At 47.4% G+C, this 26,087-nt stretch overlaps 1 protein-coding gene across 2 annotated transcripts in view; it reads left to right on the top strand.

Moving 5' to 3' along the window:
• Nucleotides 1-26,087, top strand: part of NIBAN2 (niban apoptosis regulator 2) — a 94,423-nt gene that overhangs the window by 40,315 nt on the left and 28,021 nt on the right. For both annotated transcript variants that reach the window (XR_014521579.1, XM_083485828.1), the window contains exons 2-4: nucleotides 3,784-3,914; nucleotides 19,526-19,654; nucleotides 20,737-20,842. Coding sequence is in view for 1 of the 2 variants with exons in the window: in XM_083485828.1 (XP_083341954.1) it covers nucleotides 3,784-3,914; nucleotides 19,526-19,654; nucleotides 20,737-20,842 (366 nt within the window). In the remaining variant the exon portion in view is untranslated. The remainder of the gene's footprint in view (nucleotides 1-3,783; nucleotides 3,915-19,525; nucleotides 19,655-20,736; nucleotides 20,843-26,087) is intronic.

Below are 26,087 nucleotides of genomic sequence, written 5' to 3' on the forward strand. Positions count from 1 at the left end.
TCTGATTCATTATTGTTAAAATTCTGCCATTTTTAGAATGGGAGAATGCTTCATTTGTATTATAGTACCACCAGCTGCAGGGATGCGGGTGGCGCTGTGGTCTAAACCACAGAGCCTAGGGCTTGCTGATCAGAAGGTTGGTGGTTCAAATCCCTGCAACAGGGTGAGCTTCCGCTGCTCGGTCCTTGCTCCTGCCAACCTAGCAGTTTGAAAGCACATCAGAGTGCAAGTAGATAAATAGGTACCACTCCAGCGGGAAGCTAAATGGCGTTTACATGCGCTGCTCTGGTTCACCAGAAGTGGCTTAGTCATGCTGGCCACATGACCCGGAAGCTGTATGCCGACTCCCTTGGCCAGTAAAGCCAGATGAGTGCTGCAACCCCAGAGTCATCCGCGACTGGACCTAGCGGTCAGGGGTCCCTTTACCTTTACCTTTACCTTTACCACCAGCTGCATCTGTAGTGGGAGAGGAATGGGCACACACACACTGAATTTGTGCTGCATGATTTGGGATTGGGGGAGAGGGTGGTAGAGCACCTGCTTTTCATGCAGAAGATTCCAGGTTCAATCCCCGATAGGATCTCCAGGTAGAGCTGGGAAACTCCTCTTGCCTGAAACCAGTATAGACAACACTGAGCTAGATGGACCAATAACCTGACCTGATCTATGCCTATGTTCCTATGTCTGACTTGTAGAATGCTGGAATATTGCTACTCTCTTGCAGTAGCCATCGGCCCTCTTGTACTTTGCAAAGCAATATGCACAAAGTGTTTGCTATATGAATCATGGAGGAGGAGGAGAATATAAAATGTTTGGTTCCTTTATTTTGCAACCTGTGGCTCGCATAGAGCCAGCATGAAATCTCCCTTTCAGGCTCAAGAAACAGCTCTGTTTTGGGCTGGGCTGGGTCCTTCCAGGATGTGACTGCCTTCTTTCAAAGATGCTATTTCAAAGTTACTTTTTCCTACTCCCCCCCCCCCCTTCTTACTCTCTGGAATTCCTTCCTTATCCTTGGGAATCATTGTAGCTCATGGGTGGAGCATATTCTTTACATGCAGAAGGTCCCATGTTCATGCCCTCTTTGAGCTGCGAGACAACCCCTGTTTGAAAAGTTGGAAAGCTACTGCTGGCCAGTGTAGACAGCACTGAGCATTATGGACCAGTGGTCTGATTCTGTATGTGGCAGTGTCCTATTTCCATATTTTGACGAACCATTAATCTGCATTGGTAAAGGTCACTCCCTTTAGCATGAAAGGAGCTGTTTTTTATCTAGTTCCCGAAAGACTTTGCCTCCCACCCTCCCCAAGGGTGTATGTGTGTTTGTTCATTGCAGAGTTAATCTGAGATGGCAGCTGTTCTCCAAGAGGCCCAGTCTGCTGGGATGTTCTGCAGCATGACACCCATCCAGCTGTGCTGCTCCTGTTTCTGTGGAGCTTGCATTGGACCCAGCAGACTGTGCCCAAAACTCTGGTTGCCTGTTCTGTTCCTCTGCTTGTTGCCCCTAGTGAGGAATAGTTATTTCTCCTGAATTATTCTATATTTGGGGTTCACATTAGGTTAAAACCTGTATTAATACTGAGCATTTGCAAGCATGCAGTTGGAGAACATGATCCAACCAAGCAGGATAGATTCTGACCCGTCCCCCCAGGGGAATTTTAGCTGGTGGGCAGGGCCTTCCACCTGTAGTTAAGCTCACAGTGACTTAAAGCAAATAATAATGATTATTTAGCTGCCCCTAAATACCAGACGATGCTTTTGCATTGCTGGTTTCAGTTCAACCCAGCAATGCAAAGGGATCTCCGCCAGCTTCCTGTAAGCACCAAGCAGCTACCCCCACCCCCTTTTTTTACCTGCCTCACACCGGGCATCATATATGATGTCAGGTGTAGCACAGGTAGGTGTTGTCCTGGCTCTCCTCTTTGGAACTGTGCTTGTTGTCTGGAAGTTCTGAGAGATTTATTGGTAAGAGTCACTAAAGCATCTCATCCTGGGTCTACAGGTTATGGGCAGGTGAAGTCCCAGCTGACTATGGTTAGGGTTGGGGTCTTAGGTTCTTAACTCCCTGCCTTTGTTGTGGGGTGCTTTTAACTTTCATGGACGAGGTCCAATAACACTAAAAGGAAGAGTTTCATCCACCATTAAAATAAATATGTGTTTTTTTTTAAAATACATAAATACTTTTGATCTCTGCTGCCCTTCCCCAAAGTCTCAAGGTGTTCAGGCCTCCTTCAACTACTCACTGCATGATCCGTAGGAAAAGTTGGCCAACACAGGGCTGGACATTTTTTAACCATGACGTAAGAACTTGGTTTACTGAGGCGTGAGGCAGTCTCTTGTTTTGACTCATCTCATAGGGAAGTTGTGTGTGTGTGTGTGTGTGTGTGTGTGTGTGTGTGTGTGTAATTTTTTTTTTCTACAAACAAAGCCCTGTTGTCTCTTACTGTTCCCAATTGGCTATTGATATTAGAATTTCCCTGTTGGAGAGAATCAAAGAGTTAGAAGGCACTCTCAGAGACTACCTAGTCCAGTGATGGTCAAACTTGGCCCTCCAGCTGTTTTTGGACTACAACTCCCACCATCCCTAGCTAACAGGACCAGTGGTCAGGGATGATGGGAATTGTAGTCAAAACAGCTGGAGGGCCGAGTTTGGCCATCACTGATCTAGTCCATCTCCCTGCTCTATGCAGGATCCAACTACAGCTGGGGTGGGGAATCCTTTTCAGCTCAAGGGCCACATTGCTTTCTGGGAAATCTTCCAATGGTCACATGCCAGCGGTGGGTAGGGCCAGAAGCAAAAGTGTGTTGAGCAACTAATGTAAGTGAATTCCTTTCTGCAGCAGGCTAGCTTCTGTACACACACATATACACGTCCCTCTCTGTTCTCCATCCAGATAAGCAAGAGGCATTGTCTGGGTTCAACATTCCAGCCAGGCAAAAGACACTCTGGGTGTAAAGCAGGGCTAATGAAGGGATGTCCTAGGGAGAGGAGGGGTGGCCTGGAGAGAATCCAGAAGGTCAAAGAGAAAGGCTTGGAGGTTCTCCCGGGGCAGATCTACTATGAAACTAATGAAGCTTCAGCTTCAGGGCCCCTAATCCCGGAGGGGCCCCAGAACCACACTGCTTAAACGTTTTGGGTCTAGTAGACCAAATTTGAGTTGGACGACTCAAATTGTTTGATTTTTTTGAGGTTTCAACAATCCCATATTTCAACAATCCCAAAGTTTGAGAGCCAGTAGCACAGACGTTGCAAACAACCCCATTGAAGAAGATAACAGGGGTTACCCAAACCTCGTTGCTGGTTGCAAAGGGGCCCCAGTTCAGGCTGTAGGTCTGCCACTGGATTCTCCCACCCTTGAACCCCAGGACCCCTGAAGTAGGACATCCCTGATAAAAGAAGTGCAGTGCCCCAAGGACGTTCCTTTTTTCACTATGACATGTTGAAAGGTGTAACATGCCTTTTCCTTTTTCAAAATCTATGCTAGGTTGGAGCATTTGAGATATAGATATGACAACAAACAGCAGAAGAGAATCCTCTGCAGGGTTGGGGATACGTTTTGCCCTCTTAATGTATCTGGACTCTAATTTCCATCCTTGTCCATTGTCTTCTCGTTGGGACTGATGGGAGTTGTAGCAACATCCTCAGGACACTATGTGGGCTACATAGCCAATGCTTCTATTTGTCCCACTTCCTGCCAAGAACCAGATCATCTCCCCACAACCCGCAAAAGGGTTGATCTTTTGTATTTCTGCTGTTATATCTGTATGTGTTTCTTTAACTTCCAGAAAAGACTGGCAAGGTCCTGACCGAGTTTTGCCAGTTCTATGAGGAACAGTATGGTGTCTCCCTCTTCAACAGTGTCCGGTATGAAATTGAAGGCAGTGGCGGACCCCAGGCTCAGCTACTGCGCCGCAAGGTAAGTGGACTGAAATATTTGAGGGCAGGGATTGACCACCAACAGTGTCACTGCTCAAAAAGACAGTAGTTTTATAAGTTGGGTGCATGTAGATGCATCTAGTTTTTGTGCCATCAGCGTTGAAGTCCTTATGATAATGGACAACTTGAACCAGCAGTGAGGCAGCTACTTAAAAAGCAAATGTCACGTTGTGTTTTTGTGCTTTTATACTGTAAGCCCCTCATAATCCTTGGATGAAGGGGGCATAGAAATTTAATAAATAAAATAAAAGAAGTGTGCTGCATTGATGAAAGCATTGTGAGAATAGTAGCTCCGTTCTATTCTGTACTTGTCGGGTGAAATCTGGAATACTGTTATTTAGTTCTGGATGCTGCCTTCTAAGGAGGTCACCAGAGTAGCATGAGGAGGATGGTGAGGAGCCTGAGAAACCAAGTGCTGAAAGGAAAGCTTAATATGTTTGGTCTAGAGAAGATCAGATTAAGCGGAGACATGAGAGTTGTCCCCAAATATCTGAAGAGCAGAAGATGGAGCAAGGCTCGTGCTCCGCTGCCCCAGCAGACAGAACTTTAATTAAATGGGGGCAGTTGCAGAGAAGCAGACCTTGGCCATACATTAGCTGAAGTGTCCTAACTTTGGAAGTGGAAGCTTCTTGAACATAAACTATGGCAGAGATGGAGAACCTGTGGCTCTTCAGTTACTGAGGGGCTGCAGCTTCCATCAGCCTCAGCCAGCAAGGATGATTGGAGTTCCCCATCTCTAGCCTAGGGTTAGCAAAACAAAATGCTGTCTCTTCCTGTCTACCATCCTCAATGAGATATGGAGGCTCATAGATTGAGCAGTCCCTTTGTATTTGCAATTGCTAGGAGGCTTTGGTGAAGGAATGGGGGACCCGTGGCACTTCATAAGGTTTTCGTCTCCAACTCCCATCAGCCCCAGGCAGCTTGATTAGTGGTGAGGGATGATGGGAAAAGTAGTCCAGCAACATCTGGAGGGCCACATGTTCCCCATCCTTGCTCTAGGCAAACTGCCAGCTCTTTGCTTCAGCCTCCTGACTGCAATATTGTGGTACTAATGTTGGCCTACCTTATAGGGCAGTTGTGAAGTCTTTTGAGCATTCAAAATCCCACAGAAACGCTCACTACTGTTTATTAATATGTATGTATCGGTTGTGAACCAGCGGTTCAGCCCAGTGCCATTTTGACTCTTTGATTCAGATGTGTTGGATGTTCCTTCCCAGTGTGGCATTCTGGTTAGAGAGCTGGCCTTGAGGAGTGCCAGTTTCAAGTCCCCATTCGGCTATAAAATTCACTAGGTGACCAAGGGCTGCTCTCTTTTTCTCAGTTTATTTTACCTCGCAGAGTGGAGCTGGTTGTTCTCAAGGGGTAAACTTTGCGCATTTGACAAAAGAGCATTGCAGGATCCCTCCTGGATCAGGTCAGTACCTCAATCTACTCCAGCACCTGGTTCCTACAGAGGCCAACCAGATACCTCTGGAAAGCCCACAAGCAGGAGATGAATGCAATAGCCACTCTTCCCATTTGTGATTCCCAGCACCAGTGTTCAGAGGCAGACCGCCTCTGACAGTGGAGGGGAGAACATAGCCATTGTGGCTAGTAGTCACTGATGGCCTCTGTGAATTTGTCTAATACTTGTTTCAAATCATGCAAGGTGACCATTTTGAGGGATCTAATCCTTAGTTATAAAATGCCTGCAAGCTTCCCTTTGGGTCATCTAGTTGGCCACTGTGAGATCAGGATGCTGAACCAGTTGGGCCTTTGCCCTGATCCAGCACAAGTAATATCTCTGCCTAGCTCTGGGGAAGGAGCGAAGATCATAGAATCATAGAGTTGGAAGAGACCACAAGGGCCATCGAGTCCAACCCCCTGCCAAGCAGGAAACACCACCAGAGCACTCCTGACATATGGTTGTCAAGCCTCTGCTTAAAGACCTCCAAAGAAGGAGACTCCACCACACTCCTTGGCAGCAAATTCCACTGTCGAACAGCTCTTACTGTCAGGAAGTTCTTCCTAATGTTTAGGTGGAATCTTCTTTCTTGTAGTTTGGATCCATTGCTCCGTGTCCGCTTCTCTGGAGCAGCAGAAAACAACCTTTCTCCCTCCTCTATATGACATCCTTTTATATATTTGAACATGGCTATCATATCACCCCTTAACCTCCTCTTCTCCAGGCTAAACATGCCCAGCTCCCTTAGCCGTTCCTCATAAGGCATCGTTTCCAGGCCTTTGACCATTTTGGTTGCCCTCCTCTGGACGCGTTCCAGTTTGATCTTTCGGTGGATAAGTTCTTTCGGTGGCCTAGGAGACTGCAGGTGCTGCCATCACTTTGCTGTGATGCTTATAGGTGTTGGCAGGGATTTTTAACTGGGTGGGGCACAAAGTAAAATACTGAAAACACACGCACGAGGGAGGGAGAGAGAGAGAGAGCGAAGTAGTGCCTGTACATTTTGTCACATATCTCAGGGTTGTTTTTTTTTTAAAAAAAATGAAATCTGGAAGTCTGGGGATTATGGATCGTTCACGGTGGGAAAAGCTACCTCCCTTTACCCCCATTCAATGGATGGCCATGATGCAGTGCATGTAAAGCCCATGACGTAGTGCAGGTGTGTGTACATATGGAAAACCACATGCACAAAAGCACTCCTTTTAAACCAAGAGAAAAACAGCACAAACGGGGCTGAATGGAATGTGAAGTAGCCTATAACTTTTTTTTTATATTAGTCCACAATTTTATGTTACTTTTCGCCTGTGTCAGTTTCCCCCCATTCAGGCACTTTTGACGACAGCTAGAAATTTCTCTTCCCATTCCCCTTCTCCCCACAATTAGCTGCTTCTTGGACTTGTTGATGTTATTACAACTGGCTTTTGATGGCTGCCTCTTCTCTTCTCTTCTCTTCTCTTCTCTTCTCTTCTCTTCTCTTCTCTTCTTCTCTCTCTCTCTCTCTCTCTCTCTCTCTCTCATTCCGAACCCCCTTCCTGGCAGGCAGCCAAAGTGGTTAATGAGCCATTGTACGCTAAAGTGTCCTCAGTTTAATTTTACACAGAGACCTCTGCAAATAGCACTCAGGAGAGGAAGAGGGGGGTGGAAAAATGGAACAAACCTGAGCCATCATGTACTTGGCGCACTTTGTGAGAACCAAGGGAAGATGCTGGTGATAGACAGACAAGCCTCTGGGAGTGTTGTGTTGGGAGTGGGGGGGGGGGAGGTGTGGATGGTGTTACCTGACGTGACTTCTGTTAGCCTCCTGGGAAATACGTGTAGATCAGGCTTCCTCAACCTCAGCCCATCAGATGTTTTTGGCCTACAACTCCCATGATCCTTAGCCAGCAGGACCAGTGGTCAGAGATTATGGGAATTGTAGTCTCAAAGCAACTGGAGAGCCGAGGTTGAGGAAGCCTGGTGTAGATGCAGGGGGTTTTTTTGCTGGTGAAAGGGGCTCGTTCTGGGCAGTGGTGTGCAGCTCAGTTGTTAGGGTATCTGCTTTGCATTTAGAGGGTCCCCAGGTCCAGTTCCCAGCACTTCCTGATAGGGTTAGAAGAGATACCAAAGTCTCAAATCCTAGAGAGCTGCTTTCAGTCTGTGTAGGCAATACTGAGCTATATGGGACAGTAGATGGCAACTTTCTATGTTTGTGGGGAAGGGCTGAAGCTCAGTGGTGTAGGGCAGCTGCTTTGCATGCAGAAGGTGCCAGGCTGGGAGAGAACCCTATCAGGAACCCTGGAAAGCCAGCCAGTGTAGGGAATGCTGAGCTAGATGGGTCTTTGATGTGGCCCTGCATAAGGCAGCTTTTTATGTTCCTATATTGTCCCTGCTCCCAAGGCTCTACAGTAGTGATTCCCAAAGTGGGGGATACCACCCCTTGGGGGCACTAAGGGTGGCAGAGAGCAGTGCTGGAGGTGTAAATGACTGTCAGGCCCGGGAAAGCTGGTATCACTGGACCTAGTTAATTTTGTTGAATTAATTAAACTAAACAGTTTTAATGGGATTTTGAATAAATGTGGAATTCATTGTTCCGATTTTGAATATTATCGTGTTGCTATCTTCTTTAGTGGGCTGTTCTGAAAAATGCTTTTTCTAGTGTAGAGTAGGGGGCACGGAGGATGAGTTTGCACGGCGATTTCCTGCCTCCCCCCAGTAGGAATAAAGATGCATGAGACAGTTATTTTAGGTTAATGGGCTAAAATTGGCCACAACTTTATTGGTTACAGGTGATGAGCAGTATTGGCTTAGGCATTGGTCCTAACCGACTATCAGGCTTCAGCCTGTTTGCTTGAAGTCCAGGAAGGGTTAACCACCAGTAGGGGGGGTCCTGCTGATGCACATCAACTTGGAGCTCCCCCGGGGTCACCACTCGGGGGCGTGCCTTAGGCCCTCACCTCCATTGGTTTTGGACAGGGCCACGTGCCCCGGAATCCTTTATTGGACTACCCTTCAATATCTGGGGGAGGTGATGGCACTTCCTCCCCCCCCCCGTTAATCTGCATAACAATACCCCTACCAATGCCTAACCGCCAGTACCAAGGAAGTTGTGACGATTTGCTACGAGGTAGGTGAAAAACCAAATTTGTCAAGTGGAAAAAATTCCTACCAGGCCCCTTAACGGCGACCAACCGAGGTCCATAGCAAGGTCAGAAGGGAAACCTTGAAGGGAGGGTGGGTGGGAAACCGAGCAGCTGAGCGACCAAAGAGGGAGAGTCTTGGCCACGCCTGCCTTAAATGGGGCAGGCCACACCTCCTAGGCCAGCCGATTGTCTGGCCAGGGGATGACGCGGCCGAGGATTCACCTAATTGCACAGGGGCTGAGACCCAGCCCCCGTGCGCGTGTTGGGGGTGTGAAGCCCGCAACACCACCTCCTCCTGAGGTTGGAAGTGGCTTTATGAAAAAGTTTGGGAAGCACATTAATGCCCACAAGGGGAGCAATACTCCTCCTCTGCCTGGCCAGCCATAATACCCAGATTCCCAGCTTTTATTTTTGTAAAAAGAGGCCAGTTTCTAGCATTGTAGAAACTGAGATAGACACTATTATTATTTTTGGGGTGAGAAACTAACCAGGTCTGCACTTTCAGTGTTTTCCTTTCCCTCCCACCACCCCAAAGATTATTCCTATAGATGCCTGTGCACAGGGAGAAGCTAGCATGATTTGCAGGAGAAGGATTGGGAATAGATCCCAGATTTCTTTCCCTCCCCCCTCTTTTTGCAAGAGGTAGGAGATCATACACTTCAAATAAGCATTGACAGTGTTGAGGTTTTTCTTAAGGGGAGGGCAGGGCAGGAAAGATTTCTTCCAAAATTTGGGCAGGTCTGTAAGAGAACATATAGACTGAGGGGTTCTGTTTCAGACTTTGGGGGCTGGGAAGGAGAGACTTCCAGAAGCGGGCACAGGGAGGGGTGGCTGGAAAGGGTCTCGCAATAAGGTTCAAAGGAGTCTTGTTGCATTTACTCTTCAGCCAAAAAGGGGTCCCAGAGAAGCTCAGATAGATTGATAATAAGAAATCCCCACCTTTTGTGCCTACTTTCTGAAAGACATGGCATAGAAGGGAGAAAGGGGATACAGAGGGAGGGGTGGGGGAAGAAACCCAGGGACTTTTTTTTAGATAACAGAGTTATTCCAGTGATCAGGGAAACAGTTTAAGGTGAGGAGGAACCAAAAGTTGCTGGTCTTTCAGCTGAGCTGATCGGGTGAGCGTGCTTCCCTTCTCTCCTTCTGCTGCAGCCTGATGGAATGGCTGCTTTCTGGTGACAGATGAGGAGGGGAGGAGCCTTCTAGAGCACAGCCAGGTCATTCTGGTTTCCTTTGGTTTGCACTGGATCCCAGTTCACTCCAGTTCAAGGTGCTGCTCATTACCTAAAGCCATGAACATTTTGAGACCGGGATACTTTGAATGACTGTCTCCTTCTGTATGAACCTGCCTGGTGACTGCGTATATTCTCAGAAGTGCTGCTCCACATCCTAACACCTGGAGAGGTACCTTTGCTTGGGACATGGAGCAGAGCCTTCTATGTTGTGGCACTCCGTTCGTGGAAGCCTGCTCCCAGAGGAGATTCAACTGGCCCCATGCTCAGTGTGTATGTGTGTGTATGTTTTAGGCAGGGCAGTTTAAATACCTTTTTATTCCAGCCAGTTGTGGATGGTTCTGGGTTTTTTCCCTTGGCTTGGTTTAATTACTTTCTGATTTTATGGTTCGTGTCTTTAATTTTCATTTTGAATGTTGAGAACTGCCTTGGGGGGCCTTTTGAGGCTTGCGTGGTGGCCTGTAAAAGACTTTTGTAAAGAAAGAATGATGCATACACCCATCTAATTGTTCCTTACAACAATAGTTAACTCAATTACTATGCAGCACTGACAAGCTGGCTAGGGATAGTAACTTGACTCAAATATCATAGGGAGATGTACTTTACAGTGGTACCTCAGGTTAATAACTTAATTCGTTCTGGAGGTCCATTCTTAACCTGAAACTGTTCTTAACCTGAGGTACCACTTTATAATAATAATTTATTATTTATACCCTGCCCATTTAGCTGGGTTTCCCTAGCCACTCTGGGCAGCTTCCAACTGAATATTAAAAACAATACAGCATCAGACATTAAAAACTTCCCTAAACAGGGTCGCCTTCAGTTGTCTTTTAAAAGTAAAATAGTTGTTTATTCCCTTGACATCTGCAGGGAGGGTGTTCCACAGGGCAGGCGCCACTACCAAGAAGGCCCTCTGCCTGGTTCTCTGTAACCTCACATCAGCGCTGGACCTCAGCGCTGGATGATGGGGGTGGAGACACTCCTTCAGGTATACAGGACCGAGGCCGTTTAGGGCTTTAAAGGTCAGCACCAACACTTTGCATTGTGCTCGGAAACATACTGGGAGCCAATAAAGATCTTTCAGGACCGGTGTTATATGGTTTCAGCAGCCACTCCCAGTCACCAGTCTAGCTGCCGCATTCTGGATTAATTGCAGCTTCTGAGTCACCTTCAAAGGTAGCCCCACGTAGAGCGCATTGCAGTAGTCCAAGCGGGAGATAACTAGAGCATGCACCACTTTAGCTAATGGGGCCTCCCGCTGCTACCGTGCCACCGCCGAGAGATTTCTGTTCTCATCCTGAAGCAAAGTTCTTAACCCAAGGTACTATTTCTGGGTTAGCAGAGTCTGTAACCTGAAGCGTCTGTAACCCAAGGTACCACTTTATACTGAGTCAGGCCATTGCTCTGTCTAGCTCAATAATGACCACACAGATTGGCAGCAGCTCTCCAGGCTTTAGGACAGTACCTCTTTCAGACTTACCTGGCAGTGCTGGGTATTGAAGCTGGGACCTTCTACTTGCAAAGTGGCACAGGGGCAGTGGCGTAGCGTGGGTTGTCAGCACCCGGGGCAAGGCAAGTAATTTGCGCCCCCTAACCCGTGGATTTGCGCCCCCTAACCCTAACCCCCAGATGTTGCGCCCGGTGCGGCCAGCCCCCCCTGCACCCCCCATGCTACGCCACTGCACAGGGGTCTGTAGGGTGCTGCAAGGGGTGGTAGAAATCGGCAGCTATGGAAATTTGGTGACTGCCCTAAAAAAAGTCTGCTGCAGGCACCGTTGGAGGTTGATATGCCGCTGGGTATGAGTACACTGGATACAATATACAAATTTTGGACTGCCTTCTCTTCGATATTCTTCGGAGAGATCTACTTGTGGCTCCCTTGAAGTTTAAGAACCTGTAATCCAGTATCTGTTGAGGGATGATATACCCGAAACTACTGAGATTGTTTCAGGATATTTAGCCAATATTTTTAAAGTAAAATTTAAAACTTAATGGTGGCTACTGAGTCTTTTATATGTTTTATGTCTTTAATATGACTGGATTACCAGTGCTTTATGGATAGGTGTTTTCCCCCCTCTCCCTCTCTTTTATGATTCTGTTGTCTAAATTGTGCCAATAAAGGCTGAATGAATGAAAAGGTGCTCTACCATTGAGCAAGCACCCTAAAAGCTTCAATCAAATCTTAGTCATACTGTAGGAACATAGGAAGCTGTACTTACTCAGATTGTTGGCCCTTCTAGGTCAGCATTGTCTACACTACACTGACTGGCAGCAGCTGTCCAAGGTTCCAGGCTGGGTTCTCTGTAAGCTGAACACAAGAGCACTCTCCTCTCCTGTTGGAGCAACTGGTATTCAGAAGCATGGCTGCCTCTGACCATGGAGACAGTATCTCCATCATGGCTGGCACCGTCTCTGTAGGGTGGTGGATGCCCAGGCACCCACAAAATTGTCAGTGCAGTGTCTAGTAGCCATACCAATAGCCTTGTTCTCCATGAATTTGTGCAATCCTCTCTTAAAGCTATACAGTCATACCTTGGGTTAAATATGCTTCAGGTTGAGCATTTTCAGGTTACGCGACCTGGAAGTAATGGAACGCATTACTTCCGGTTTTCACTGCGCATGCGCAGGTACTCAAAATGACGTCACACGCATGCGCAGACGCTCAAAATGATATCATGTGCGGAAGAGGCGAATCGCGGCACACGCAGGCGTGGGTTGCGTTCACTTCAGGATGCAAACGGGGCTCCAGAATGGATCCCGTTCACATCTAGAGGTGCCACTGTACATCACTGCCTTGTATGGAAGCGAGTTTTGTATTTTAAATCTGAGCTGCGTGAAGATGTGCTTCCTTTGCATTGTATTGACATTCATTAGGCATATTCAGTCGTCCCCTTAACTTCAGAGTGTAGCTTGAAGGGATATGTTGTTGTTTCCGTTTCATAAAATTTATACAGTGCTTGGTTATAAATAACAATAACAACAACAACAACCCTCAAAGTTTACAAAAAGACGGAGCGGATGGAAACACAGTTCACTCAACAGTTCTGTAAATGATGGGGCTGAACCAGCCAGACCCCAGATCTGATCTAACCGTTCTTGAGTGACCACGAAGGCTTTGTGCATTGAGGGCTATGTTCGGTCTTTCTTGAGCATTCTTTCTTATTTGTTTGTGGGGCATGTCTATACATCTTCCTGTCAATCATTCATTCATCCCACACTTTTCATTACATTTCCCTGTTAACCCCAAACACGATGGACAAGTGACTAGCAAGGCAAACTTTTTTTAAAAAAAATGTTTTTATTAAAGATTTTATTGGGTTACAAAAGTGCATGCATTGCCTCTATTTTCAGGTTGTAGAGTCTTTTCTACAGATCAGTTTCATTCCATGTGCGATGGTAATTTTGCACATGGTTTAAGGTTGGGGGAGAAAAGAGGGGGGAGGGAGTGGTGGTAAACGTATGTTCTTTTACTTAGTGTATGTGTGAGGTTTTTGTGTCATCATCAGTTGGGTAGGTTCTCTTTCTATTCATTTATTAGCTTTCATTGGAAGTGAGAGAGGTTGGTGGGGCATGTCATGGTTGGTTGCCTTTAGTTGACTGCAGTGAGATTTGTTTGAGGCAGGGGAGGGGGTTGCCATATTGATTTGTATGCTGTTGGTGTGTTCTTGTTCTCTTGTTGGGCTGTGTGTGTAATAAAGGGGAGCCACGCCAGGGATAAGGTGTCCTCTTTTATTTGTCCCCATGTCAGTTTTAGTCTGTTGGCTAGCTTTTCTAGTAAGGCTGTTTCCCATACAGTTTGGTACCAGTGGTCCATGTTCACTTCTCACAGGTATCTTCAGTGTCTAGCTATGATGCTTCTGGCTGCTGAGAGTAGGTGGGTTATAAGCTCTTTATAGCGTGAGTGAGCGTTATTGTCTTGGAAAATTTTCAATACGGCCAGCGATGGGGTAGCTTCTAATACCTGTTTAGTTATTTTGCATATTCTTGTAGGACTGCTGTCCAAAAGGGTTGAATTTTGGGACAATCCCACCACATGTGGAAGTATGTGCCAGCAGAGCAAGGCAGGCTTTACATGTGAAAACACATTTTAAGTTCTCATGCAGGGACAGCAGTTCTTCTCCCCACCTCCCTCCCTTTCCTTTCCTTTGTTTGTATGTGACAGAGAGACCGGACTAAATCAAAGCCAGAGGCTACAAAACTAATTGTTGTTCAGATTGCATTGTTGGCCAAGTAACTATTATTAGTATTAGTATTTTATTTAGACCCCGCCCATCTGGCTGGGTTTCTTTTCTTTTTAGAAAGAAAGACCCCCGGTTGGATTTCACCAGTAGAAGCAGTTGCAGTAAAAAGACTAAATATGGATAGGACTTGGGGGAAATATAAAGGCCTTCTTCTGCGGTTTGAATCCCTGCGACGGAGTGAGCTCCCATTGCTTGGTCCCTGCTCCTGTCAACCTAGCAGTTCGAAAGCACATCAAGTGCAAGTAGAGAAATAGGTACCGCTCCGGAGGGAAGGTAAACAGCATTTCCTTGTGCTGCTCTGGTTTGCCCGAAGCGGCTTAGTCATGCTGGCCACATGACCCGGAAGCTGTACGCTGTCTCCCTCGGCCAATAAAGCGAGATGAGCGTCGCAATCCCAGAGTCAACCATGACTGGACCTAACGGTCAGGGGTCCCTTTACCTTTACCTAAGATATACAAAGAACTGTCATGGAATGCTGGGTGGGAAGTCCAAAAGAATTATTGTACAAGAATATAAAATGATATGAGTGTATAACTGAAAACCTATAAATAAAATTAAAAATTAAATAAAAACAAAAACTAAAACTTCCCTAACTTTTTCTAAAAGTTGCGTAATTCTTTATCTCCCTGACATCTGATGGGAGGGCATTCCACAGGGAGGGTGCCACTGCCAAGAAGGCCCTATGCCCATTTCCACCTCTTGTCTCTTCTGCTGTCCAAACAAGGCAGTGATGTTTCTTTCCAGCTGATCCTCCATCCTTTTCAAGGCATATAAACACCCTTAAGTGCTTAATTGCAACTTTCTCTGTCTGCCTAGAGGCAAGACAAGCTCAGATGCAAAACAGGATACTTGCTGTGCTGTCTGCCTGGAGCCTTTGATCCTGAGGGAACCTGGAGGGCTTCCAGTCTTGTGACCTGTCCCAGCTGCTGGGTGAGGGTGGAGAACTGGCAGGAGGAAGGTCTCCAACATCTTCATTAAGGTTAGGGGGTCACATGTTAGTGAAGCTGCCTCCAGCTGCTTTTCAGACCAGACCAGGTGGTGGAATGCTATTGGCCAAGGCATGTGGTTAAGGTGCTGGACCCGGAAACCATTTTCTAAAAGGCTTCTGCAGAATTTGGAGTGAGTGGAAGGAAACCTGACGGTACCCTTATTGGACTAGGAAATGCCAAAGCTCAGACCCACGCCATACTTTTAAGGCACATGGCTCCCCGCCAAGAATCCTGGGAATTATAGTTTGGGAAGGGTGCTGGGAATCGCTACTGTGTGGCTTAAATGTATGGTGTGGGCATTACCAGAGCCTTCTTGGTGGTAGCCCCGTCCTAGCTCCAGAACTCCTCCTAGCACCTTTGCTGATTACAGGCATTCTCTCTCCCCCCCCCCCCCAATTTATGCACATTCTACATGCGTGCAACCAAATATTTGCGTGGTGCCAGGAAATAAATAAACAAACAGAATCATACTCAGAAATGTGAGAGAGCTGAAGCTTCCTTGTAGCTCTCAAGAAGACCCTCCCAGGAGCCCTAAGAGGATATCAGTAAGGGCGGAGGAAGCTCCAAAGAGACCAAAGGCACAGTAGGACTTGGTTTATGCTGCTCAGCCTCACCGCCTAACAGCTGTTGTGTGGGGTAGCGCAGCAGCCACTTTCCCACATGTCCTACAGCTTCCTGCTGGCCCCAGAGCTGCAACAGCAGATCGTCTGGACTGCACAAAGAACAAGCAGGAGAGATTGCTGGAGAGCAGGGGGAAATAGACACCCAGAGGCGTTTTAGAGGGCGCTCCCCGCTTTATGCAATTTCACTTATGCATGCGGGGGCCTGGAATGTAACCCACCCATAAGTGGGGGGAATCCCTATATATGCAGCATACATTTTAAGTTTCCCCCCCTCCCAAAAAGAATCAAAAATTCTGGGAAATGTAGTTTCTCCTCACAGTTACAGTTCCTGGCACCCTTAACAGACTGCAGTTCCAAGGATTCTGTGTGTGTCTGTGCGCACTCATGTTAAATGTCCTTTAAATGTATGGCGTGTACACAGCCTAAGGCACAAGATTAAGACTTCTTAAAATTATTATTTGCTCAAGCTTCTTTTAACTTGGGTGGTTTGCGAGGGCATTTTACTTTCTCTTTTATGTTCTGTCTTTTAATTTACATGCAGGTTTATTTGATGCTTTTTAAAAGAACTTGCTGCTGCTCTTTGACCTTATTTGGCTGTAATAAACAGGCTGGTTCTTTACAATGGTGTGTGCACTGCTTTGAAACAGGGGAGTAGATTGAGGAGGGCCAGAGGGGCCATAGCCCTGGGCACATGGTTTTGAGGGGGCACAGGACAGGCGCCCCTGCACTGGAGGTCTCTGGGCACTGAAGCCTGGCCTTACCTTGCCGCTAGACCCCCGGACCCCTCGCCAGCGTCAGCCGGCCAGGCTTCCCCTTATGTGGGTAGGCAGGCAGGCTACACAGCATGGCCCCATGAACCCTCTGTGCCCTGCACCCGCCTGGTCTCCCAGGTCCTAGTCCAGAACTCTACCCACTACACCACACTGGCTTGTGTTTGTTGCTCATTTTGTGGGGAAATGTTTTTCTACATATGTGGCCTTTAGTTTTGCTTTCAAGTCATGTATGAGATCGCGACAGAAATGCTGGCACATTTTTCTCCAGAATGAGGGTTGGGGGTTGGAGAACTAATTGTGGCCAAATCAAATCATAATCCCCCCATCCCTCGGAGGCCAGATTTGACAGGGTGGCCATCCAAATTCATGGCCGTCATTGCATCTTCTGGGAGAGGATGCCATTGTTTTAATATGTGCTGTGCGAGTAAATGCTTCCTCTCATATGTGAAAGCGGGGAAGTGTTTCTTGATCTGACTGGCTGAGGTTTCAAAATGGCAAATGAGGAGTCGGAATCCCCTGTCCTTGTGCAAAGCGGAGCATCTCTCCACTGTTTGTGGCTGGCTAGCTGCCTCCATCAAACCTGCTTTCTAGTCCTGAGCTGTAAGGGACAGCTGCTAATGACCGCCGTCCTGTCGCTAGAGCGCAACAGATCCCTCTTTAATTCTGAAGTGCATAAGCAGCCAGGGGTGTGTGCCTTTTAAAAACTGGTGTCCTTGCTGTGTCTGCTGTGGCCTCCTGTTTATTGCAGGATACCCGAGATAAATAAACATTTGGGCTTTAATAACCACCCCTGGGTGTTGCTCGCCTGTGGTTAAGGCTGACCTTGGCAAGGGAGGGAGGATGTTGGCTGTGCCCTGCTTATTACTGGATAGTTTGTGTGTGTGTCCATGTGCCTGTCATAACCTTGACTCATTCTCACCGTATCATTGGAGCCTGGTCCATTAGGGCACATGGGGCAGTGCCTCATCAACCTCTCTCTGCCCCCATCCAATCCCTAGCTGCCTGCCTTCTCAGTTGCAGCCAATCAGGGAGCTGCTCGTTCTATGCCGTTGACTCTGGCTCCGCCCACAGTTGATTACTCTGCCTTCTGTTCCACCACGGTCACCAGCCAGCTGCCACTGCACTGAAGTGCTGTGGTTGCTCACGTTGTGGTATGCTTCTCCTTGCAAACGCATGCAAACGATCCTAGCCACAGTGGCCTTATAACATGCAGACTATCTGTGTTTATCGGCAGAGAGGGAAGTTTGCTTCCTTTCCTCGGGGATCAAATTCAAATAATTTAATGATGAAGTGCAGCTGGACCCTTTGCATGTTTAATCAAGAGTTGAAATCCAACTGTATTCAGTAAGGTTTATTCCTAGGAAAGTATGTGTAGGATTGCAGCCATATCTGTTCACCCTTGGCCTTGCAAAAAAATTTTTTTTGAAGTGTCTCTTAGTATTTATGCTCAAATTCTCTGACAGATGGCTGTGTCTGTGTGTGTGTGTGTGTGTGTGTGTGTGTGTAAAAGAAATAGATGAGTGGGTTTGTTCCTGTTTATGCTGCTTCGTCAACAAAGCCAGCACAGGAAGTGACTGCTCCTGACTCATGAGGAGGTTGGGATGTGAGATTCTTCAGGATTGCTAAAAACTGCCTCAATGAAAAAGAGAATTACTATTAATTTCTGATGTTAAAAGAAAGCAAAACTACAGGATCATCTGAGGAAATGAATGGAAATGGCTTTCCACCCATATGACACCTCTTCCCATATGGCAACCTGTGAAACTTACCACACCTGGATATTTTGATAATTTCCTAGCATAATGATTACTCGGCCTGTTTCAAGTATTGGAAGCACCTTTTGTGCATCTTTGCCACATCCCTCAGAGGTAGGCCTTTCCTGCTTTCCAACCAAATGTCTCCAGAATGCCATTTGCAGGATATGATGCAACAACTCTCCCCAGTGGTGCTCTCCAGTAAACTGGCATTTGGGAGGTCTACTTCTTCTGAACGTGGGGGTTCTGTTTTATCATTTAGCTTAATAGCCCCTGGCAGACCTGCCCTCCTGTCATCCACTCTCTCAAAGTCATCTAAAGCAGCAGCAAAAATCTTGGGAAAGTGATTTCTATAAGGGAATTAAACATAGCATGAAGGAGTGCTTTGCCATCTCTGTCCCAATTTTGTTGGGCAGTTGTGTTTTCTAGCATTATGGGTAGGTGTTCTTCTATATGCTACCTGCCTGATTTCAGTATTTTAAAGTTTTGTGGGGGGGAGGGTTAAAGGGAAAAATCTTTCTTCTGCTGCATCTAGCATGGAAATGTGCTCTGGCAAAGGAGGAATGGATAGATCACTTCTCCTCCACCAAGGTATTCTCTCTCCTACAAGGAGTTCCTGATACTATAGTTAGGCAGGGAAACTGAAATGCTTGTTTACAAAGCTATTGTACTACCAGCCTTACTGTATGCTTGTGAAACATGGACCACTTACAAATGCCATCTCCAATTTCTCAAAAGATTCCATCAAGGGTGTCTCCGAAAAATCTTACACATCACTTGGGAAGACAGGCAAACTAATATCAATGTATCATCTTCCAAGGCAACTACTCTATTCCAAACTTAAAAATGGAAAGCGTAATGCTGGTGGTCAACAAAAGAGGTTTAAAGACTGTCTCAATGTAGAATAAACACCAACAACTGGGAAACACTGGCCTGCCAGCGCTCCAATTGGAGAACAGCCTCTACCAAAGGTGTCATGGACTTTGAAGACACTCGAACTCAGGACGCAGGGGAGAAACTTGCTAAGAGGAAGGCACGCTTGGCAAATCCACACCGTGACCAGCTCCCACCTGGGAACCAGTGTCCGCACTGTGGAAGGACATGCGAGTCCAGAATTAGCCTCCACTTATGGACTCATTGTTAAAACTGTGTTTATGGAAGACAATCTTACTCGGCTATGAGTTATTGGCAAGGAAGAAGAAGAAGAGGAGGAGGAGGAGGAGGAGGAGGAGGAGTTAGGCAACTAGGAGGGTTAAAGACTGAATTTGTTACAGTACTGTTGTCAGCTGGCATGCAAGTCGGGGGTGTGTGAGTGTTTTGCAGAAATGTGTCCTGAAGTCTCATTGCTGCACCTTCTTTCCAGGTTCACTGTATTTTGCTTTTCTCTCTCTCTCCCCCCCCCCACTCCCGCCTCTCTAGGTTCCACTGGAGCCACGTACCATCTTCTCGGGGAATCTGTTCCAGTACATGGAAGAAAACAAGAAGTGGAGGAACCGTTTCTGTGTCGTGCCCCATAATTATGGGCTGGTGCTGTATGAGAACAAACTGGTGAGGCCCCTCACTTGGGTTAACAAAGCATGCATTGTGCTTGCTGGTGGGTGGTATTTGGGCAGAGGCGCTTGTCCTGCTGGCAGCTTTATAGGTAGGGTCTTGAGCACCTTCTTGAGATCTCTTGTGTTTTGAGGTGATCTCTGGGGTTGGCTGCTCAAGGAGGCCCTCCTACACAGGAGTAGCAGCTCTCTGAGCTGCAAAGCAAACTTCTCCAGGAGTACAATTTGCGCACACTCTCACTTGACCTGGCTGACGGCACATAGCTCAGTTGTAGAACACCTGATTTGCACACAGATAGTCCCTGGTTCAATCACCAGGGAGGGCTAGGAGAGAACCCCTGCCTGAAACCCTAGAGAGCCATTGGTATTCAATGTATACAGTACTGAGCTGGTCTTGTGTCAGTATAAGCCAGCTAACACCAGACCCCAGACATTATATTGGAGAAGAGCTGTGATTCAGCAGTAGAGCATCTGCCTTGCATGCAAGAAGTTCCAGGTTCAACCTACCTGGCATCTCCAGGTAGGGCTGGGAGAGACTCCCTATCTGAAATCTTAGGGGGCTGCTGCCAGTTATTGTTGGCAATACTGTGCCATATTGAGTTCAGTCATTTTCACTTTATTTGGTCTGCAAACCATAAACATCAAATCCAGTATAGGGTTATCAAGGCACCATCAGGGGGTGTGGAGCAATATCCATGCATGCAGACTGCCTTTTGAGTATAGCCCACAACATTACAGATCAGTTCTGACTGAGCTCATCTAGTTTTGATGGCAGTTTTGGGGACTTTTCTTCCTGTTTGGAGTCTTCCATTAAAACTGAATTTTAGTCATATTGCGTTCCCCATGTGTTGAGAAAGTACTGGCAGGTAAGTGAGGGGTCTTATACAGTCTGGGACGGATCTTTGACAGATCTGCTAAGTTCTGTTAATTGCAGAAAGACAGGGTGTAAACATGACTTTATTGAAGGATTAGCAGGGCCTAGATTTTGCTGGAGCAAAAGTCCTGAACCTTGAGTGGCCCAGCAGATCTGATTTGCCTTTGGGACATTCATGATATGTGTCTGTTCTCCTCCTTGTGCAGGCCTATGAGAGAGGTCTCCAGCCCCGGATTCTCATCAACAGTGCCGGCTACAAGATCCTCACCTCCTTGGAGCAATACCTGGACCTGGTCAATAGCAATTTGCCAGGTGAGTCCTACTGCCCATCCTTCACCTTCTCAGTGCCAGATGGCTCCATTGTCTTAGGGCTCAGAGGAGCATAGTAGGGGTGGTGAGCATGCCCATCTATATCAGTACTGTGCACTGACTGGCAGTGGCTCTCCAGGTTTTTGACACATAACTTCCCCAGCGCTGCCCGGAGACCTGGGGTCAGCTGCACAGAAGGTGGATGTTATGCCATTGAGGTGTGGCCTAGGCAGTGACAGTGGCCCTCCAGGCCAATATTCCTGACCCTTGGAACTCCCCCTCCCCGAAGCCACACCTTTCACTGACCCTGTGCACTTGAGAGTTTTTGCCTGGCTGGAATATGTTCTTGAACTCTGATGATGCCTCTTGCTTCCCTGGATGGAGGATGCCGGGGAGACGGGGGCATCAGACAGGCCCCCAGCTGGCTCCGGATGATCACCGGTCTCCCGTGGAACGGCATCAGTCAGTCAGTGATATGAGCCTCAAATATGTTTAGAGACCCGTGCGTGCTCTGTTAGCAGAGTGTTTAAATCATCACACAGCAGATGAGGCGGGCAGAGGCAGATGTAAGCATTATTTACAGCATTTATTCAGCATAGTTCAGGAACAAAGGAAAACGTGTCTGCATCCCTTCGACTCCGGCAAAACAGCAGTATAGCAAAAGCAACATACAACGGAAGTTCCCAGCAGACAGTGCTGGGAGTAAACAGGCATGTGATACACAAACGTCATGCCTATACCCTTTTAAGGTGGAATGGAACTATATCCTAACAGGAGGGGAGTGTTTGTTGACGTTGCCCTACTGCTCAAAGCTAAAATCTACATTCTTCGCTCCACCCACTTTTGCCTCTGGTTCTGCCTACTACCGGCCCCCAGGAGGTTGCCCAGAAGGGAATGTGGCCCTCGGGCTGAATAATGTTCCCCACTCCTGGTATATGGGTTCCCCATCCTAAACTGGGCCTCAGTTCTGGATGAGAATGTCGATCCTTCAAGCTGCAGGCAAATTCCAAAGCTCTAATGGCTGGCCAGTTTCTTGTTTTAATTACGATTACTAAGGCCCTTTTGATTATTGGGAGCAAGTTGCTTACTGCTCCCAATAATCATCCATGCTTTCATCTGCCTCTGTTTTGAAATGAGACTGTGAAGTGGCACAGTCTGGCCTATTTGATCTAGAATATGATGTGGCTACATAATACACCTCATTTGGATATAGGAAGTATCCGGGGAGCCTCAGCTAATCTGTTAATGGAGAACAAAGCTATTAGTGGCTATTAGCCACAGCGGATACGGTTTCCCTCTGCTGCTGGAGGCAGGGTGCCTCTGCATACCAGTCCTGGGAGTCACAAGCGGGAAGAGCTGCTGTTCCATTCAGGTTTCCCACGGGCCTCTGGTTGGCCACTGTGAGAACCGGATGCTGGACTAGACGGACCACTGACCTGATGCAGCAAGGCTCTTCTTAAATTCTTATTTTAATATGTAGCCCAGAGATGCCCAGCATGCAGCATCTTTATCATGACTGAAATGTCATTAACGTTACATTGGACACGATAACTGTATTGTATTGCCATCCATAATGTCTCCAGCCTGCCGTCTGCCCTCTCCTTGTTTTGAGGTGGGTGGGGAGGTGAGGTGTGCTAGTGCTTCAGCTCACAAGGGAAAGCAAACCTGCTGCCTGGCCCTTGTGTGAATTGCCAGGCTTTGACACAAGCTGTGTACGGCTGGCTTGCAAAACCACTGCAGTCAGGGAGTGTGGCTGGTGGGTGGGGTGCAAGGAGAAGTGTCCGTTACCAAGCAGGACCTTCAAGAAGCCTGAAAAGACATTTGTTTGGAGAAAGGCCGGCTGCCCAGGGCCTGGCAGGTTCCCGCTTGGGATGATGAGGTCACCTCTTCAGGGAACAGCTGAGGCTATTCAGTTGGACCAACGGCCGAAGAGGTGAAAGTGTGCAGAGGAAAATCAAGGATTCTTGCAAACATCACAGGAGATTTATGATGGTTGCAGGGTTTTGTTGATCTGTGGATTTTTTATTTAGACCTGCATAAAACATTGGGCATCCCGTTTTCATCCCGAGAGCTGCATGTGCTTCTGGGCAACCTTCTGTGGGGCACATGCCACTAGTGCCGTGGGTCAGAATCAGAAGTGAGAGGAGCAACAATGCACAGTAAATGCTGCATTTGTACAGTTAGGCTAATTTCTGCAAACACTCAGGACACTCCTCTCTGCCCTCCATCCAGGCAAGCAAGAGGCATCATCAGGGTTCAAGGACACATTCCGGCCAGGCAAAAAACACTCCAGGAGGGTGAGAAGCAGGGCTGGTGAGGGGTGTGGCTTGAGGATAGGGGCGTGGCCTGGGGACAGGCCTGGAGGGCTTGCTCAGTGTTACTATGTACACTGACTGGCTGCAGCTCTCCAGAATTCAGACAGGGATTTTCTCCTAGCCCTACTGGGAGCCACTAAAGATTCAGCCTAGGAGCTTCTGTGTACAAGGCAGGTGCTCTGCCACTGAGCTTATATTATTATTAAAAATTTATTCATTTCAACTCATTATTCGCTCTTTGCGCAGATGTATCAAAGTGGTTTAAAGGTAAAGGGACCCCTGACGGTTAAGTCCAGTCGCGAACGACTCTGGGGTTGCGACGCTCATCTCGCTTTACTGGCCAAGGAAGCCGGCATTTGTCCGCAGACAGTTTTTCCGGGTCATGTGGCCAGCATGACTAAGCCCCTTCTGGCGAACCAGAGCAGTGCACGAAAACGCCGTTTACCTTCCCACCGGAGCAGTACCTATTTATCTACTTGCACTTTTTGGTGTGCTTTCGAACTGCTAGGTTGGCAGGAGCTGGGACTGAGCAACGGGAGCTCACCCCATCGCGGGGACTCAAACCAACGACCTTCCGATCGGCAAGTGCTAGGCTCAGTGGTTTAGACCACAGTGCCACCCACGTCCCTATCAAAGTGGTTTAAACCCACTTAAAAAACATAAATATACCATAACATTCATAGTCATATGAAAACACATACTATTCATTTAAAAACAAAACTTTCTCCAGTAGAAAACTGTGGAAAGCTTTGGCAGCAAAAACATCATCAAAGTCTGCCAGATGCCTGGGGATGGGAAGGTGAGCTTTTACCTGGTGAGGCAGACCTCACTCAAGAGAGCCACAGGGAAAGGCTGCCTTCTCCCTTGTCACCACGCTCTGAGCCTCACTCAAAGAAGGGGCCCAGGGTAGGGCCTCAGGTGACGACATAAAGGTATGGGTATGTTCCCCTTTTGAGAGGCATTCTAGAATATACTGGGATCCTGATCTATAAAGTTTTATAGGTCAAAACCAGCACTTTGTGCCTTCTCAATATATGTAAGCCTCTAACTTAAAATAAATAAATCTAACTTTAAAAAAAATCTATTTCTGCATTTTGGAAAGCCAATAAAAATGCTATTTATGCATTTATTTATTTATTTTAAAAGACAACCAAGCACTATGAATTGGACTGTGTAGCTGTCAACCTAGATTGTGCTATATGTTCTGTTTGCCTTGAACCTGTCAGCAGCTGGGCTGCTGCACTAATTTGATGCTTCTGCACTGTTTTCAGAGGCAGCCCTATGTAAAGAGCATGGCAGTAGTCCAGTCCTGAGGTTTCTAGAACATAAATCATAGCAGCCAAGTTATTTATATCCAAATAGGGTTATAGCCGGGCCACTAGTCTGATTTGACAGAAGGCACTCTGTGTCAGTGTGGCCATCTGTGCCTCAAGTGGCAGCAGTGGGTCCAGGAGCACCCACAAGACGAGAAACCTGCTCCCCAAGTCGCCCCTATTAAGCTCCAGCTCCAGTCCATCCTTGTGACCATGCACTGATCCAGCACATTAGCTGTGGTCCTTCCTCCAATCTCTGCCTCCCAGATGTTCCCATTTCCTTTGCCTGGCCTCCAGGGAGCTTGCCATCTGCAATCAAATTCAGAAGTGGCAGGTGGGCTGCACGTTTGCCTGGCCTCAGCAGCATGTGGCAGACAAATCAAGACAAATCTGCGCCTTGCAGTAGAAACATTTATCTAGTTATTTAGTCTGCTGCCTCTTGCTAAGACTCTTGTTCAAGCTACTGAATCCAAGCATGGCTTCTGACCTACTCCTTGAATGGGTAGGGCGGATTAAAATATGCCAATTCTTTTAAATGTATTTTCTTTTGTTCTTTCTTTGCACCGTGCTTCAGTGGCAATAATTACTACTGCACTTTTGCATAGTGCAGGGGCAAGGAAGCTTTTTCCATCCGAGTGCCGCATTCCCTTTTGGACAAGCTTCTGAGGGCCACATGCCAGTGGTGGGTGCAGCAACAAACTTAATTTTTTCCTTTGTGGTTTCTACACACTCCCCTCTCTACCCTCCACACAGACAAAGAAGAGGCGTCAGAATTGAAGAGCACATTCCAGCTAGGCAAAAATAATTGGAGTGTGAAACAGGCCCTGTGTGGGTGTGGCCTGTGGAGAGGGGTGTGGCTTGGGGAGAGTTCCAAGAGTCAGCTAAAAAGGCATGGAGAGCCATATTTGGCCCCCAGGTTTGAAATTTCCCAGCAGTGGTATAGCACTTTCAAGGGTCCAAAAGTGATTGGTGTTGCAGTTCTGACAGTGACCTTGTAAGGAGGAGGATGGCGAAACTTGTGGCCCTCCCAGATGTTGCTGGAGTACAACTCCCATCATCACTGGCCATTCTGGCTGGGACCAATGGCAGTCACCGGGTCCAACAACATCTGGAGGGCACCAGTTTGGGGAAGAGCAAAGTATGTGTTGCCAGCACTGGGGGGGGGGGCAATTCTCTGTGTGATCTGGCTGAATCTCCAATCTAAGCAGTGCTGCCCCACAGAGGCAACACATGGGCATGTGATGGGTAAGCTCTCCTGAAAGTTAAGGTAGTTCTTGGTAGTTGCTACCTCTCTGCATGAGGAGGGAATTTGCACAGTCTGTGTATCAGGCAGGACTGGAGAGAACAATGGGCTTTCCCAGCCGCTGGTGACTCCACTTCCCTGTGTGAGTTTCTGCTGTGCCCTGGCTTCCTGGCGGGGAGTTGCAATGTTCAAAAGTGCAATGGGCAGTCTTCTTTGAGGCCAGATATTCCTTGTGTTTAGGCAGTGACTGAATTACCCATTTGGGAAGGAGGCAAGATTCAGCATGGGGAATGATGCAGAGTAGCGACAGAGATCTTCCTATCAAATCCAACATCCTATTCTCTCAACCGACTAGCCAGATGTGTAAATCCCACATC

This window comes from Podarcis liolepis, assembly GCF_965112155.1.
Source record: "Podarcis liolepis genome assembly, chromosome: Z".
NCBI lineage: Eukaryota > Metazoa > Chordata > Lepidosauria > Squamata > Lacertidae > Podarcis > Podarcis liolepis.